This window comes from Suricata suricatta, chromosome 5, assembly GCF_006229205.1.
Source record: "Suricata suricatta isolate VVHF042 chromosome 5, meerkat_22Aug2017_6uvM2_HiC, whole genome shotgun sequence".
Lineage (NCBI taxonomy): Eukaryota > Metazoa > Chordata > Mammalia > Carnivora > Herpestidae > Suricata > Suricata suricatta.
In genome coordinates this window covers 12,228,846-12,247,093 of record NC_043704.1, presented here as the reverse complement: position 1 = coordinate 12,247,093, position 18,248 = coordinate 12,228,846, and the positions used below count along the sequence as shown (strand labels likewise).

Sequence of the window (18,248 nt, the reverse complement as noted above, 5' to 3'; positions counted from 1 at the left end):
GCCCAGACACAGGTCACATGGCCAGTCAGTGGCAGAGCAGAGCTGTCGCTGGACCACAGTGCTGCCTCGGCGGCAGAGGCCGGGGTGACCGGCAAGCGGGCTGATGCAGTTGTAAGAGACCAGAGTTACGTCTGTGATCTGTGGGTCATTCGCTCATGAGCCAGCAGCAAGGGTGAGATGGCAGGCGGAGGGAAGACTAGACCTCGTCTGTCCTGGCCAATGGTGTCGCCCCAGCAGCCGGCCCAGTGCCTGTGACGCAATAGGCGTGCAGTAGGGGGTTGTTAGACGGAGGAATGTAGAAGCAACATTCCTTATCAACCACAGAACATTTAGAACGCTTGCTTTCTTCTTTCAGGTCCTTGAACGCGTGCCCCTGCTGCTGTATATCTTGGCAGCAAAAACCTTAATTCTCTGTCTGGCATTTGCTGGCGTCAAAATCTACCAACGGAAAAGATTAGAAGCAAAACTAGAAGCTGAAAAGAAGAAGCAGTCAGAGAAGAAAGATAACTAGAGGGGAAAATTAGAGGTACAAAGGGGACATGGCACGTGCAAACTTTACAGTGGGCAGCCAGGGCGGGGGGAGGGGGTGCACAGACGTGGGAGTCAGAGAACCGCGCCCCCCTCGGGTCTGACCCACCTGCTCTCCGGTGGGGAGCATCTGTGGACGGCGAGGTGTGCCCGTCCTGGCCCCTTTCACCCCGGGTGCGATGAGCCATGTCGTGCCGCCTCTGCTCCAAGCCTCCTCGCTGCCCCTGTGTCCGGGAGGTGGGCTTAGCAGGTGTTGGGTCACAGAACTCTCGAGAATTTCCCGAGAGCTGTGGACCTTCTCCCAGCAGGAGCACACATACTAGAAACACCTACCATTGCACATCGAATTGCGGACCACGAGAGACTTTCAGGCCCCTTCTTTGCTTGTTGGTCCCGAGGGTCCCTCCCGACGGCCTCTTCCCCGGGCGTGGAGCCGTACTCGCCGCGGTAGCCCTGGGCCTCGCACAGCACCCAGGAGGTGCCCAGAACGCGTTTGTTGAGTTAAGGCACCAGGAAGTAGTTCTTAAAGCCCCTTCACAGAGCGAGCATAGGGCGAGCAGCCCGTCCCTTCATTCTGGTCCCTTCTGGGGTGCTGATCTAAGTTCTTCCACTTATCAGCTTGAATTTGTGCCTCTCTAAAATTGGGAGGATTCAAATATGGTGGGAGTGGCCGCTAGACCCGCGGGCCCCAAACTTGGCTACTGATTGGAACTGTTGAAGGTGCGGATTTCCAGGCCCCCAGCCCCAGAGAGATCCCGTTATGTGTGGTGGGGTGTGCACATCTCTTCTTCTGAAAACCCATTAAGCGATTCTTTTTTTTCCCCCCTTAACATATGTATGTGTATTTTTAACTTAAAGTTTAGTTAACATCCACTGGGGATTCTTAACACAGCCCTGTCAGCAACATGTCACTCTAGGAAGCACGGGGCCAGCCATGTCCTACCCCCCTCCGCCCTGAGATACCGTGCTTCTGTAAAGAGGAATTCCTGGAGAGGATTTTTATACACTTTTTTTTTTTAATGTTTATTTATTTATTTTGAGGAAAAGAGAGAGAGAGAGAGAGCAGGAGAGGGACAGAGAAAACCAGGGAGAGAGAGAAAATCCCAACTTCCAGTGGTTTCTATTTGTTAAGTTGAACTGGCTGATCACGAGGGTTAATGCTGAGCAAGTAAACCTCCGTTCGTGTTTGATCCAACATTGCGTACTTAGCGTTTCTGTCTTCCTTTCTAGAGTGTGCAATTCACACGTCAGCCCGAGTGGCTCCTGCTGAGAAGGAAGAGGAGACAATTATTGAATGGGGTGTCTGAGTGTAAACTCATTACCTTCAGGTTTAACTTAAAATTGTGTGAATTTTTTTTATGCCCTTAAAAGAACCAGTATTTTGTTTGCTGAAATAAAACACCTTTGTAAAAAGGCCGTCCCTGCCTCTGGAATAAGCCAGAGCAGCTCTGTCCCCCACAGACACGCCCCCGGTGGTGTGAGCGGAGGGAGTTCTGCACCCCTGCACCCCTTCCAGACTTTTCTTGGGATCACAGGTGCTCTTGCCACAGAACTGGGCCGAGGGGGTGGCGTCTGCTCTGGGTAGGGGGAGGGGGGCCTCGGCCACCAGCTCTCCCCGGCTCTCCGGCCCCCTGCTCTGCTGCCCTCCGCATGCTGCCCTGCACTGGCCCACCTGCTGCTGTGTGTCCATTGTTGGGGTCAGGGAGGCTGCACCCCGCCTGCCCAGCAGCAGGAGGGTCCTGGTGGGGAGGGCTCCAGGGTGCGACCCGTCGGCCACACTGGGCGGGAGTCTAGAAGGAACTCCCGTCACCAAGGCCTGTGAAAGAGCTAGAAGAGCAGGGTCCTCCCTCCTGTCCCCCATGTGCTTGTCGGGATTTGCTGATGAGATGAGGGGCAGGGGGATAAACCAGGGAGAATCAGATTTGAGGGAAGCGATACTAAGATTTTTTGACTCCGCACCTAACAGACTGAGATCTCTGTGAAATGATCCATGTTGTCTTACTTCTCTCGATAAGAGAGTGGGTGAGGGATGAGGAAGCCATAACTGAAGCCATACAGACGGTGGAAGGGTTGGTCCCCTCGCTGGTGGCCACGTGGAGAATTTGCATGAGTGTGTAATTGACCTTCGATCCACATGGGTTTGAGTCGCAGGGCTGCACTTATAAGTGGGTTTTTTCCATAAATACAGTACAGTGCCTTATTTTCCTTAAGATTTTCTTTTTTAAGATTTATTTATTTTCAAGAGACAGAGAGACAGATCATGAGCAGGGGAGGGGCAGAGAGAGAGAGAGAGGGACACACAGAATCAGAAGCAGCTCCAAGGGCTGAGCTGTCAGCACAGAGCCCGACACGGGGCTCGAACCCAGGAACTGTGAGATCATGACCTGAGCCGAAGTTGGACGCTCAGCCGACTAAGCCACCCAGGCGCCCCTCCTTAAGATTTTCTTAACAGTTTTTTCTCTAGCTCCCTATAAGAATACATTATATTTTTTATTTTATACTTTATATAAATTAATATATATTTTTATATTTCATATTTATATTATTCCTTCCCTTACCCCATGGTCTTCTGTGTAGTTTCTCAGAATCTACATATGAGTGAAATCATACGATATTTGTCTTTCTCTGACTTATTTCACTTAGCATAAAGCCCTCCAGGGAAAATTAAGGTACAAACAGAGAGGGAGGCAAGCCATAAGAGACTTACATACAGAGAACAAACTGAGGGTTGATGGGGGTGGGGGGTGGGGGGACGGGGAAAATGGGTGACAGGCACTGAGGAGGGCACTTGCTGGGTGGGCACTGGGTGTTGTATGTGAGAGATGAATCCTAGGAATCTATTCCCGAAGCCGAGACACCACTGTCATACCCTGTGTGTTAGCTAACTGGACAGACAATTATTAAAAAATAAAATTTGAGGAAACCCTTTTTAAAATTCATGGTCAAAAATTACATGTAACCATTTTCAGAATAAAAGCTAATATGAAAAATGAAAAAGAATACATTATATAATACACAAAATGTGTGTTAATCAACTGTTTATGTTCTTCTGTAAGACTTTTTGGTCAACAGTAGGCTATTAAGTTTTACTAGAATTTTACACGTGAATTTTTGACCATGCAGGGGACTGGCATCTTTAGCCCCTGCGTTCAAGTATATGAAGGGACGTCCAGCCCACTCTGGCCCAGATTGATAGCATTTCGAATTTTAAACAACAGAGATAAAAGGAACTCTATCTTTCTCAAAGTTTACTGTGATGACTCGGTGCTCTTAACGGCAATTTGGGAAGCAGAATTTACAGAGGCTCAAATTCTAAGTGCGGAATTGATTCGGACCCTAGAAGCTACAAATCCCCGAAGAGTCCGTGTGGCCTGGGTCTCGTGGAACATGAGCTGACGCCAGAACGGAAGTAGAACGCCCTGGGATTTCTGGGCCCTGGCTTTACCCTCCCTGACTTGCTCAGGTGGAACCCGGAAGTGACCCTGGGCCGCAGCCAAGCCTCGTGCCCTTGTCAGGGTGCCCTCTGCAGCCTGGCAGGCACCCTACCCACCCTGGTCTCGGGACGCTGTCTCTGCCTCCTTCCCTCTGTGCAGGCCTAGTGGCATCGCCAGCTTCCAGCACGCCCGGCAGCACACACGGTGCCCCTGGGTACCTTTTCTCCCCCGCACACCCCCGCTGGGTGCCTCATAAATCCAAGGTGGGGGGGTTACCTTGTCCTGGAGAATCTAAATCTGCCTAATAGTAGGTGGTCCACATTTATTTTTAAACACAGGTGCTTTTCTAGGGAGACTTAAAACTATGTTTGGAATTTATGGAACATGGGATTCTTGGAAAATTTGGTAGAGGATGGCCTAAGGATTGAACTACTTAAACCATTAACCACACCCATGGGGTTTTTGTAAATGGTGGGTTGTTTTGGGTTTCTGTTTTTATTTTTCCCCAGTCACCTTACACACTCTTTCACCACTAGGGGGAGATCAGTCACCAGCTGGAGTTATTGATGAGGTTCCGTTCCAGATACACGAAGTCAGTAGATGTATAGTTAGAGTTTAAGTAATTGGTTGGATGCATGCTATGCATGGATGAATGGAGGCGGATAGAGAGATCAGTGAAGCCCACAGCCAGGACCCCACCTGGTCTGCAGCGATCCAGCACCTCTCTGGACCATAACTGTGAGGGAATCCACAAGAAGACCACCCCTGGGAAGCTGAAAGATGTTTCCAAGGGCATACGCTGAAATCTATTTTCTAACCATATGGGAGCTCCAGGATCCCTTACACAGATCCTATTTAATCTTATTAGACGTGTTCTAACACCTTTTTATTGGTTTCAAGCTTATAACACATTGAAAGCAGGAATGAAAAGGCTGCTAGTAACAGAAATGCCTAGAACAAAAGAGGTGGTCTTTCTTTATGAAACAGACGGAGCCTGAGAAGTCACTGTAGGATCACCTCGTGCCAGACAATGCCGTGGCCAACAGCCCCACACTGGGAACACCGTACATTATGACTCGATGTTCACAAGGATGACCTTAGTCACTAAGAAAAGGTTCAACTGTGTCCAAGTACTTTGCTTATCAAGGCAGAAAGGCAGAGACATATATAACGTATTTCAGGAGCTGAATGGTTCAAACAAAAACATCTCGAGTGTGTTAAAAAGCATTACTTCTCCCCCAAAAGTACCCAAATTCTCATCTCTGGGGAAACATCGCTGTCTAAATGCTTCAGTTCTGACAATCTCTCTCTTTTTTATTTTTAATATTTGTTTTCGAGATAGTGCAAGTAGGGGAAGGGCAGAGAGGGGGACAGAGGATCCAAAGCGGGTTCTGCACTGACAACAATGAGCCTGATGTGGTGCTCAAATTCAGGAACCTGGAGATCATGGCCTGAGCTGAAGTTGGACGCTCCGCCAACTGAGCCCCCCAGGTGCCCTGGTCCGGATGATTTCTAGATGCCTGGGCCTTGACAGCAGAGCATCTCTCCTGACTTGATCACATGGATGTTCTTTGACATCGGCTCTTGAGTGTAGGTCACCCTGTGTCAAAGCGAAGCTGGGAGATGATGGAGAAAGTCTGGAGGGAAATGAGAATGGAGGATGGATTCTCAAATGTGAGCACATATGAGAGACAGTTTAAAATGCAGATTCCTGGGGTGCCTGGGTGGCTCAGTTAAGCATTTGACTTTGGCTCAAGTCATAGTCTCGGGTTCCTGGGTTCAAGTTCCGCATCGGGCTCTGTGGTGACAGCTCAGAGCCTGGAGCCTGCTTCGGATTCTGTGTCTCCTCTCTCTCTGCAACTCTTCCACTCACACTCTCTCTCTCTCAAAAATAAATATTTAAAAAAAATTAAATTAAAAAGAAAATCTTTAAAAATATATTAGAGAGGGGCCTGAGTGGCTCAGTCAGTTAAGCTTCCAACTCTTGGTTTTGGCTCAGGTTATCATCTCATGGTTTCATGAGTTCGAGCCCCGCATCAGGCTCCTTGCTGACGGTGCGGAGCCTGCTTGGGATCCTCTCTCTCCCTCTCTCTGCCCTTCCCCTGCTTGTGCTCTCTCTCTCTCTCTCTCACTCTCAAAATATATAAATAAGCTTAAAAATTAAAATAAAATATTAGAAGCATTTCTGAACAACATGTTAGTGACAAGCAACCAGCTAATTTCCAAATAATTGGCTCAATATTTCCCTTGTGTTTCCAGATGTTTGGGACACTCTCTCAAGTACTGATTGGACTTCTTACAGATTCATAGTTTGTCCCATTGCATTAAAGTGGAGGTACGTCACCTGAAAACATAGTGAGCTGATACCCTGAAAGTTGAGAATTGTCCTGTGATTCCCAACTTTGAGGCCTCGGTGGCCCTAGGGGAAGGCAGGAAGGGCGGGAAGGGTTTTCTGAAAGGAGGAAGCTTGAGCTCAGTCAGGGCGGAAGGAGACAGAGAGGAAGGCGGCCAGCTGGGGGAGGAAGTAGGGAGGCCTGGGGGGGACATCTGGGGACCAGCTACTGAAGGCCCTGGAAGCCGTGCTGGCAGCCTCAGTTTCCCCTCTGGCTTGGCCCAAGGCCTTCTTGCTCCCAGTGTGGGAGGGGTGCTGGGTGCAGCGGGGAGGTGAGGAGCCTGGCTCCGCAATCCCTTCTCCCTCTGCCTTCTCCCCTCGACGGAGACACCTTCCTCCCTGTTTCCCCGTGGCCTCTGTGGTGTCTCCCAGCTTATAGAGGCTTGAGGATGTCAGCGGGGGGCGGAGGGGGGTGGAGGGGGGCTCGGCTGTCAGGTGTTGGAGCAGCTGATCCAGGCAACAAGCTCAGAATGGAGAGTTAAGTCTTCAACCTCTTACTCCGAGGGTATGAGATGGCACAGGCCAGACTCTACACCGAGAAGGAAGGGCCGGCCCGCCCTGTTCCATTCTCCACCCGCCCCCCAGCCCGTGAGCACCTGCGGGGGGTCAGGTGGATCCGCCCAGACCAAGAGCTGCTGCCTGAACAAAGGCTTTTGGTAGTTTCGGGGGCCCCAGGGTGTGGGGTGGGAGGTGAGGGGGAAGGCCGAGGAGTGGAGAAGTCGGCGCAGGGCAACGTGTCCCCAAGCCTTCCCGTTCCCCGCAAGGAGCCTGGAGACCCCACCTGAGGAGCCCAGAATGGAGGCACCAGGCTGGGGGTGCAGATGTGTGACCCGTCAGTGCTTCCCGTCCCCCCACCCCCCTGCACTGGCATGAAGCCCGGTGTCTTCTCACCTTCTCGCATGGCCTTGTGGTCCTCTTCCATCCAGGCCCTGTCGTTCTGCTCCCCTTCCGTCCCCTGTGCCCCACGTTCTCGCGGCCATGCACCCCTGTCTCACACCTGCTCATGCACACAGACTCTCACACACACAGTCTCCCTGACAACACTCACACACATACAGCTCTCACACGGCCATGCACTCATGTCTCACACACATCTCCTACACACACTCACAACTCTCATGCGGTCACACATGCACACCTCACACACACACACCCCTCTCTCACACACTCACATTTCACACATACACTCACACACAGGCTTCCACACTCATGAAGAGCCTCTCATATACCCTCACACATGTCTCACACACACACACCTCTCTTACACATAATCTCACACACACAAAACTCTCATATGGGCCCACTATCACATCTCACACACCTCACACGTGCTCACAACTCTGGCACACGTACACTCATGGTCACACACTCACATCTCCTACACATGGTCACACACTCATATCTCACACATATACTCTCACACACGGTCTCTCTCACACACACACTCCCTCACACACATGCTGCCTGAGTGTGAAGTGGGTTCCCTCGGCACACTGTTCAAACTCCTGCCTGGCTTGGCCTTTTCTCCCTGTGATGAAATCCTGACATCTCTGGTGTCTGCTTTCCTGTAGCTCCGCCCAAAACGCCCAGCACCAGGCCCTGGACTCAGCTCACACTCCCCAGACCTCTAACATCTCACTGACTGCGAGGTTCCCCTTCCCTCAGAATTAGACTCTGACTGCCTTGAGGGCCCGAGCTTATGTTTTTTGTACCACTTTTCCAGCCACACATAGAAGGTGCTGGAATGTGTGATGAGTGGTGACTGTAATGTCAAAAGAAGGAGAGCACGGAACATGGCCAAGGCTGCCAGTTGCCAACCTCAATATCCCTTCTCCTCTGCTCCTTAGTAATGGACTCCTGATTTAGCCACCCACATGGCCTCCCCAAATAAAAGACTACATTTCCCAACTTCCCTTGCGACTAAGTCTTGCCAATGAGACTTAAGTGGAAATGTGTGAAACTTCCTAGAAGGCCTCTTAAAAGGGAAGAGATGAACTACTCTTCCCTGCCTCCTTCTTTGCTACCTGGAATGCCAATGCAATGGCTTGTTCAGCAGCCATTTAGGATGACGAGGATGGAACCATGTTAGGACAGTGGAAGGATTCTGGGTTCTTGATGACCGTGGATCCATCATAATAGCCCTCCACTGCCACCTTGGCCCTTCTTGAGTTTTTGTGGTGGAGGTAAGGTGACTTCTTTAAAAAAATTTTTTTTACGTTTGTTTTTGAGAGAGAGAATGCATGAGCAAGGGAGGGGCAGAGAGAGAAGGAGAGAGAGAATCCCAAGCAGGTTCCAGACTGCTAGCACAGAGCCCAATCCAGAGCTTGATCCCATGAACTGTGCAATCATGACCTGAGCCAAAATCAAGAGCCAAACGTTTAACCGACTGAGCCACCCAGGGTACCTTCAATTTTAAATCTCTGTGGATTAGGTCTCCATGACTCACAGCATGACCTACTCCTAACCAACCCATGAAGCCTGCTAGAGACAGGTGTGAAGGTTACACTACAGGTGTGAAGGTGTCACTACAGGTGGGCATGCCCCTATGTGTGTCATTTACTGCCTGGACTTGTCTTCATTTGCAAGTGAGCTTAATGATCACTGCCCTGCCTATATACAGGGTGACTGTCTACACTGAATGAGGGCAAGTATGTAAAAACGGTTTGCATGTATAAAACGATCACAAACCGAAGGAGTGTGTGCTGTCTGGGTAGGCCTTGGCCCTTCCTCGGGCGGACAAGGCAGGATCCACTAGGTTGCAGCTCCGTTTGCCTATTTACTTTTGGGCTCATTTTAGGACAGACCACCTCCTTAGGAGTCACCATGGTCCGCAGAGATGGAGTGGGAACGTAGTTGTTGGTGACAGTAAGGCCAGAGAGGATGGGATATCTCACCAGCCAAACTCTTAGAAAGGCAGCAGCCCCGCTGACATCATGAGGTCTCTGCCAGAGGACTTGTCCATACAAGTGGACATTAACGTGCCTCGTTACCTACTGTTTGCTTCATACAGGCATAGGACATGGCTTGTCTCAGAGATTCTCGAAGAATCTTCCCTGTCCTCCCCATCAGAAGAAACCTTTTATTGTCATCAGCTGCCTAATCTATCACAGATGGTCTTAAAAGAAATGCCAGAGAACAAAGTTCCTTTGATCAAAGTATCTTAAGATGTGTCTACTCTCATTATGCCCTGGTGATAAAAAGCAGCAAGAATTTCCCCCAAAGAGTGAAAGGGAAATGAGGTCAGCACCATCAGGTCTAACCGTGAGCTGGCCCTTAGCCTGGACCATATGATGGTCGCTCAGTTTATGGAGGTGCCAGACACGGCATAGTGGCGTGGCTTGCCCTAGAGCTATAAAGCCCTCAACCCTAATTTACTAATGAGTTAACCGAGCCTCAGAGAAGTGAAGGAAAAGATCTAATGACCTTCCGGTAGGATTCTTGGAGTTGGGATTGAAGATTGGATTAATGGGTTCTACAGACCCCTGTTGACCTCACCTATTCACCCACCAAGTTGAATCAATCCCTGTTACAGATTTCCAGATGCCTTGTTGGGACCACCAACTTGCCTTGTAGCATTTGGATGGGTTGACCTCCTTGGAACCTTCTTGTCTCTCACTCAACCTCTGACACCTTTTTTTCAAGCAATGGGAAGCAAAGAGCCGGTCTAGGCACTGTGTGGACCACATCTCCTGCTGATGGCAAACGGGCTCCCTGTATATAATTTTGGTTGGCTCAAGCTGGTTGGCACACTATTTCAACATTTTTGTGACCAGACACTGGGTTCCTTTTCTTTCTGACCTAAAAGTTTTGACTACACAGCCCTCAGCTCTACTCAGCCCTGCTCACCATCAGGCTTCTTGGGGCTGGGTTCATTGTCATCCTCCCACTGACACAGCCCTCAAGATGGCCTCAACAAGATGGGAGTCGAGATCCCTAACTTACCAACAAGCTTTAATGGAACCTCCATTACACCTAAAGTGCTTTGCCAGCACCCTTAGAAACCTCAGTCCCCACGGCATCCCCGTGAGGTTGCTGTTGGAGTATTTTGGCTGCAGTGGTCCAGAGTGGACCCCGGGAGAGCTGGTAAAGACTCTGCTCATAGCATGGTCCCAACCGCTTGTTAGAGGAACCACCCTTAAGGAGATTTACCAAGATAGTAGTTTTCCCATCTCCGCACTTTGTTGACTAGTGTTTTCCATTTGCTTGGGTTTATCCTTTTAATCCCTTTGCCAATTAAATTGCTGAGAAGTATATACTGATAAGAGTAGACACTGTCAATGTACTGCAAACAAAACTCCTTTCTGTTACTGATGATAAACCATTTCAGAGAAGACCAGGCTGAGTCTAAAGGGTTTAGGTAATTGCAAAGGGAAGGCAGAGAGAGTAGCTCATGGCCGCAGGACTTGGCTACCTTAGGGCAGCACACAAGGCTCGTTAAGTTAATGACTGATGGGGCGTGGATCTGAGCCTCTGGCTCTTTGTCCTCCTCGGGCTTCATCTTGCCTTGCTGCCTTCTCTCTTTGACCACAATGGCGCACTTCCCATAAGTCTTCCTTGCCATGTCACAGAACTCAGAGAAGAGGCTTTCTTCTTGTTTGACGCATAACTCATCTCGAAGGAACATCCGATACTTCCAAGGCACCCATCCTTGACTACCTCCAGCATGCACAATACACCAAGTTGGAGTTTGCATGAAAGACCCATCACTAAAATCTTTTCCAGTTACGAGACTTTCAGCAATTTCAGTTTCTCCAAAATATACGGTCTTAAATCCATCATATTGCAATGTTTTCAGGGTTTTCAAATATTGGAGGCATTGCTTCCTCTTGATGTTATCAAGTGGATTTCTGGTAACGATGTTTCTTAAAAGAGGGTTTGCAAAGTGAGGCATGGTGTCTCCTCAAGTATTCTTCAAAGCTCGCATATCGCCATCTGTGCAGATCTAGCAAGAGGGGCATGATGACCTCACAAAGGGCTTTCTTACAGTGAGGTCAGTCACCTAGATACACTTTGGATTCCAAAGCACCATGAAACACATACTCAGACCAATGTTCTTCTGGCTTATATGATATGGGAATGGGAAATGCTAACCATTAAAAATGTTGCTTTGACATCGCTTCTGCCATGGTCTGGGACAGAGATTGGCAATTGTATGAGCTTGCTAGAGCCATAACAGTATACCACACACTGGCCACTTTAACAAACAAATTTATTTTCCTATGTTCCTGGAGGCTGGAAGTCCAAGATCAAAGTGTCGGTAGGTTTGGTTTCTTCTGAGATCTCTCTCCTGGGCTTGTAGGTGGCCACCTTCTTGCTGTGTGCTCACATAGCCTTTCTTCTGTGTGCATGCCTGTCTCTGGCCTAATTTCCTTATGATCACTCATCCTGTTGGATTAGGGCCCACCTATATGACCTCATTTTACTCTTTAAACACCCTCTTTCCAAACATAGTCACATTCTGAGGTACTGGAGGCTGTTAGAGCTTTAACATATAATTTGTGGGGAGTTGGGAGACACAATTCTACCTACAACAACAATCCTTCAACAGCGATGAGCCAAATTTATGACCCCTTTCTGATGAGTTCTTTTTTCTTTAAAAAATTTTTTTAACATTTATTCATTTTGAGAGATAGAGAGAGAGCAGGGGAGGAGCAGAGAGAGAGGAAGACACAGAATCCGAGGGAGGATCCAGGCTCTGAGCTGTCAGCACACAGCCTGATACAGGGCTTGAACTCACTGACTGTGAGATCATGACCTGTGCTGAAGTCAGATGCTTAACTGACTGAGCCACCGAGGCACCACTTTCCAATGGGTTCTTGAGGATGAAGGGGAATATTTACATTCATTCATCCATTCCAAATGTATTTATTGAGCACCTACTAAGCACTGGGCACTGTGCCAGGCACCAGTGGTGTGGCCATGACATGTCCAGTGAGACTTGCCCATATGTGTGGGCTAAGCCTGCATTTGCATGGAGCTCACGGGGGGAAGAGGAAGGTACCGCAAATAGTACAAAAGAGTCAGCGTAAAGCCTACCTTTCATTGGCTGCCAGCTCTTGAGCCAATTCAGTAACCTATCTGGAAAGCACTTTTAATTTTACACACTCAAGGCAACAGGACACTTTTCTTTAAATTCTAGCAGCCTCTTCAACTGCCTTTGTATTTTCTTGTTCCCTTCCTTAGAGCTAAAGATGTTGCATAACTGTGCAATTGAGATTCCCTTAAATGACCATGTGGATGAGATGATTTATCAGGTCCTTCACTCAGTTGGTGAGCAGGTGAGTGTTTCTCTTCCCACCAGGGTTTTCTTGGGACTCAGCTTAGGCAACCCAAGACAGTAAGGTGATGCCAGCCTGGTAAAGTCAATACGAAGCATGTGCTCTCTGGACAGTCTCTCAGAAGCCAGGATCAGTGAGTTTGGGTTGATAATTAGCTTGTGACTGTCTGCTCTTCAGATCTTTCCGAAAAAGTGGGGACTGTTTTTCAGACCAAATCTGATAGGAATGCCAAATCTGTGGAACAGGAATGTGGCTCCTTAGGTTGAAGTGATAATGGTGGCCCCAGAGTCACCCTGTTTGGTCACCCTCTCTCTCCCTTGTCCCAAGGTACCTTGTGCCCTAGAATAGCAGTGTGAGAGCACTATATAAAGCAATGAGGTCAGTTCCAAGACAACAAATCTTTGCTTTTTTAATCCAGTGTTTGGTTATGGGTATAAGAAATATATTCAGAAGTTTAGAAGAGAATGTACCATATGTTATCTTTTGTGTAAATATATACATATGAGGAAATGATAGATATGCATATTTACTTGTATTTTCAAGTAGGAAAAACAGGATGAACCAAATACAAATTAAAATTGCTTACCTACTGGGGCGCCTGAGGGGCTCAGTCTGTTAAGTGTCTGACTTTGGGTCAGGTCATGATCTCACAGTCTGTGGGGTCGAGCCCCATGTTGGCCTCTGTGCTGACAGCTTGGAGCCTGGAGCCTGCTTTGGATTCTGTCTCCCTCTCTCTCTGCTCCTCCCCTGCTCCTCTCTGTCTCTGTCTCTCAAAATAAAAAAATAATAAAGACATAAAAAAATTTAAATTGCTTACCTATAAGTGGGGGGATAGAACAGAAGGGACATAAAGGCAAGAAACATAGGTTTTTGCGAATGTATCTTGTTTTATAGTTTTAACCAGAAAATGTAGGCATTTTACATTTTTTACAAACAAAAGGAAAAAAAATAAAACAATCTCTAAATATGCAAATAAAGCTGAAGCTAATGAACCTAACTGCTTCTCATGTTAGTAACAGTGACAACAAAAAACCCAGACAGTAATGTATACTTCTGCCCCCCAGAAAATAGTCTCTACGTATGAGACTATAATCTGACACAACAGATGAACATATTTCTTAAATTTCACATATGAGTGAAATCATATAATAGTTGTCTGTCTCTGACGGACGTACTTCACTTAGCATAATGTCATCTAGTTCCATCTCTCTTGTTGCAATGATTAGAGAAATCGGAGGTCCTTTAGTTCTAGGGGAAGGAAACGTACGAGATGAGTTTGGGACATCTTGTCCAGCCTGAAAGCAAGGGAACCATCAAAGACTACCAGGTTCTATTGAAAGAACCTGGGAGTCAATTTGAAAAGGTTCCCATGGCCAAAAATGAAAGAGTTTGAGCATCAATCAAGAAATAAATGATGACTGTAGGAAATTAAAGCAGAATGAATGTATTAAAATCTTTGAGTTCAAAACAGCAACAACAAATCAAACACACCATTAAAAAAATACTCAAAAAACCTGTTAGTTGCCCGGAGGTGACATCAGAGGGCGCCATAGCACTATTTTGCTAATTAATAAATAGAAGAATCAAACACTTGACTTTTCTTGTGTAGATTCTATTTCAGAATGGGAAAGGCCAGGATGGTGAGTCCAAGCAGATGTCAGGCCAAGGTGGTGGGTGTGCATGTGGCCCCACTGGGCAGTCTATGGAAGTAACATAAATCTGAGCACTGGGCTCGCATGCAGAGGCTCTGGTACTGGATAAATCTAGGGTCACATCTTAGCTCCACCTTCAGTAGCTTCAGCTTTTCTCTGTAAAATGGGGAGAATACCTATCTCAGAGTATTGAATCAAGGACTTATGAGGTAGCCAACATAATCCGCTGGAATGGAGCTTTATAAATGGCTGCTGTTATTGTTGAGATAGACTGGCTGGGAAGAGAGACCATAAGAGAGCTTGGCAGCGACTGATGAGAAAAGAAAAAAAGTCATGGAGAGAAGGGCAAAGGAGAAGAAAAGAAAGGAAAAGTTAAAAAAAAAAAAACCCACAAGACTGAGGACCAATATTGAAATGAAATAAATTCCCTTCTTCTCTTTCTTCACTCCCTTCCTTCTTCCTTCCTCCTCCCTCCCTCTCTTTCTCCCTCCCTCTTTCCTTCCTTCCTTCCTTCCTTCCTTCCTTCCTTCCTTCCTTCCTTCCTTCTCCTTCCTTCCTTCTTCATTCCTTCCTTCCTCTTCCCTTATTCTCTTTCTCGTTTTCTCTCTCAACTTCATTAGTAAACCTTGAATGCTTCCAGGTTCCAGGCAGTATAATCTTGGAAAGACTTGACTCTCCTGAGGTCCCCTCAAGGAAGGAGCCATCTTGTGGGAGAGAAGAGTCAACAAAGAGTCTCAGTAAAAGGAGATGGGTCTCGGTTGGGGAGGAAAACTCTAGAAATGGGACCCCAAGGGAGAGAGACCTTTCAAGCAGGAGATGGAACAGGCCAATTGTGGAAACCTGGGGATGGCAGTGGTAAAGAGCTTGCATTTCAGCTGAGATAAAGCCTTCAAGGCATTCCTGATCTCTTTCCTCAAGGCTTGACATGGGGAGTGTCACAGAGTTGCTGAGGAAGGGGTGAGGTACAAAGGATCCCAGGGAATGCGTGGCCAACGGTGGTTCTAGAGGGGACTGCAGACAGTGAATTCGAAGGTTTCTCCAGTGAGGGGGATGGTGGGGTTAAAGAAGGACACAAAGACATCTTTGCAAAACAGAAGAGGGGTGGAGGGACCAATGGCTATTTAGGAAGCACACACCCTTTGTTTATACCTTGTCTGGACACTTCCTGCTTGCTGAGCGGTCTCTTAATTAAATCTCTGTCCCTACCTGGGAGGTGAGAGTACTTCCTGGTATTTCAGGAAATGGGAAGCTCTAGAGGGTTGGGAAGGGGGTTGGCTGTGGGAAAAGGGGAGGATCTATTAACCTCTCAGAATCAAAATTAAAAATTTTTTCTCATCACCTTTAAAAAAATTGTTTAAATCCAAGTTAGTTACCATGCAGTGTAATAATGGTTTCAGGAATAAATTTAGTGATTCATCACTTACATATAACACCCTGTGCTCATTCCTACAAGTACCCTCCTTAATGCCCATCAACAATTTAGCCCATCCCCCCACCCAACACCCCTCCAGCAACCCTCAGTTTGTACTCTGTATTTAAGAGTCTCTTATTGCCTCCTTTTCTGTTTTAACTTATTTTCCCTTCCCTTCCCTTATGTTCATCTGTTGTGTTTCTTAAATTTCACATATGAGTGAAATCATATATTTGTCTTTCTCTGACTGACTTATTTCACTTAGCATAATACATTCTAGTTCCATCCATGTTGTTGCAAATGGCAAGATTTCATTCTTTTTGATTGCCAAGTAAATATATTCCTACACACACACACACACACACACACACACACACACACACACCATATCTTCTTTATCCATTCATCAGTCAATAGACATTTGGGCTCTTCCATACTTTGGCCATTGTCCACAGTGCTGCTATTAGCACTGGGGGGCATGTGCCCCTTCAAATTAGCACTCCTGTATCCTTTGGATAAATACCTAGTAGGGCAATTGCTGAATCATAGGGTAACTTTATTTTTAGTTTTTTGAGGAGCCTCCATACTGTTTTCCAGAGTGGCTACACCAGTTTGCATTCCCACCAGCAATGCAAAAGTATTCCCCTTTTTCCGCATTTTTACCAACATCTGTTGCCTCCTGAGTTGTTAATTTTAGGCATTCTAACAGGTGTGAGCTGGTATCTCACTGTGATTTTGATTTGTATTTGCCTGATGATGAATGATGTTGAACATCTTTTCATGTGTCTGTCAGCCATCAGGATGTCTTTGGAAAAGTGTCTGTTCCATTGATCTGTGTCTGTTTTTGTCCCAGTACCATACTGTCTTGATGGTTACAGCTTTGTAATATAGCTTGAAGTCTGGAATTGTGATGCCTCCAGCTTTGGCTTTCTTTTTCAACATTACTTTGGCTATTCCGGTCTTTCCTGGTTCCATACAAAGTTTAGGGTTGTTTGTTCTAGCTCTGTGAAGAATGCTGGTGTTATTTTGATAGGGATTGTACTAAATGTGTAGATTGCTTTGGGTAGTATTGACATTTTAACAATATTTATTCTTCAGATCCATCAGCATGGAATGTTTTTCCATTTCTTTGTGTCTTCTTCAATTTATTTCATAAGCTTTCTATAGTGTTCAGCATACAGATCTTTTATTTCTTTGGTTAGGTTTATCCCTATATATTTTATGGTTTTCAGTGCAGTTGTAAATGGGATCAATTCCTTGATTTCTCTTTCTGCTGCTTCATTATTGGTGTATAGAAGTGCAACTGATTTCTGTACATTGATTTTATATCCTGCGACTTTGCTGAATTCATGTACTAGTTCTTGCAGTTTTTTGGTGTAATCTTTTGGGTTTTCCATGTAATCATGGAAAGAATATCATGTTATTCACACACAAAGAGTGAAAGTTTGAATTCTTCCTTGCCAATTTGGATGCCTTTTATTTTGTTGTTGTTGTTGTTGTCTGATTGCTGAGGCTAGAACTTCCGACCCTATGTTGTATATAGTGCTTAGAGTGGACATCCTGTCATATTCCTGACCTTAGGGGGGAAGCTCCCATATTTTCCCCATTGATGACTATTAGCTGTGGGTCTTTTGTATCTTTATGATCTTGAGTTTTGTTCCTACTATACCTCCTTTCTTGAGGGTTTTTAGCAAGAAACGATGTTGTATGTCATCAAATGTCTTTTCTGCATATGTTGAGAAGATCATGTGGTTCTTATCTTTTCTTTTATTAATGTGATGTATCACATTGATTGACTTGCAGATATTGAACCTAACTCCACAGCCCAGGAATAAATAACACTTGATTATAATGAATAATTCCTTTAACATTTCGTTGGATTTATTTTGCTAGTATCTTGAAAATGTTTGCATCCATGTTTCCCAGGGACATCAGTCCTCTTTAGTGGGGTCTTTGTCTGGTTTTGGAATCTCATTACCTTCTAAGTTATAAACACAATGCTTAGGTGTTGTAGATAATTTCCAGTTTTACAGAAGTCACTTGTTTTTATTAATCCACTCCACTTCACTCACCAGAGGGAATGCTGTTGGAATTGTTTTGTGTTATCCAGACACAGATTCTACCTGGATGTATGAGTGTAGATACAAATCCATAAAGATGTTTGATTTTTTTTTGAAGGAGTTACATTCTATAGTCTTTAACTTGCTTTTGTAAACCTAACAATAAATCACAGACATTTTTCCACATCGTTAATACTGGAATACCTCATTATTTTTAATGGTTACATAGTATTCCATTGTTTGGATATGACACACACTATATGACAAATATCAACTTAATAGTTATTTAGATTGTTTCAAACAATTGTTTCATCATTTGCTATTCCAAATAATGCCATGATGCAGAAGACAGATACCATATGTTTGCACTCATAGGTCTAACAGGAAACTTTCAGAATGATCTAGCTTCAAGAAAAGCAAGCAGTGAGTAGTGCTTAAGAAAAATTGATTCAGTATCTAATGGATAGTTGATACCTGTCACAACACAGCATTT

General features: G+C 46.1%; 2 protein-coding genes across 3 annotated transcripts in view; one reads left to right on the top strand and one right to left on the bottom strand.

Moving 5' to 3' along the window:
• Window positions 1-18,248, top strand: part of SMIM11A (small integral membrane protein 11A) — a 41,949-nt gene that overhangs the window by 6,495 nt on the left and 17,206 nt on the right. Inside the window, exons 4-5 of one of the 2 annotated variants that reach the window (XR_003908506.1) lie at window positions 356-526; window positions 12,538-12,632. Coding sequence is in view for 1 of the 2 variants with exons in the window: in XM_029939005.1 (XP_029794865.1) it covers window positions 356-511 (156 nt within the window). In the remaining variant the exon portion in view is untranslated. Of the gene's footprint in view, window positions 1-355; window positions 527-1,758; window positions 1,945-12,537; window positions 12,633-18,248 lie in introns of those variants that run through there. The other variant, XM_029939005.1, reaches the window with a different exon arrangement.
• On the bottom strand, window positions 10,287-11,302 carry FAM243A (family with sequence similarity 243 member A). Its single transcript, XM_029939004.1, has one exon. It carries the CDS (start codon window positions 11,243-11,245, stop codon window positions 10,490-10,492), a length of 756 nt encoding a protein of 251 aa, XP_029794864.1. The 5' UTR covers window positions 11,246-11,302; the 3' UTR covers window positions 10,287-10,489.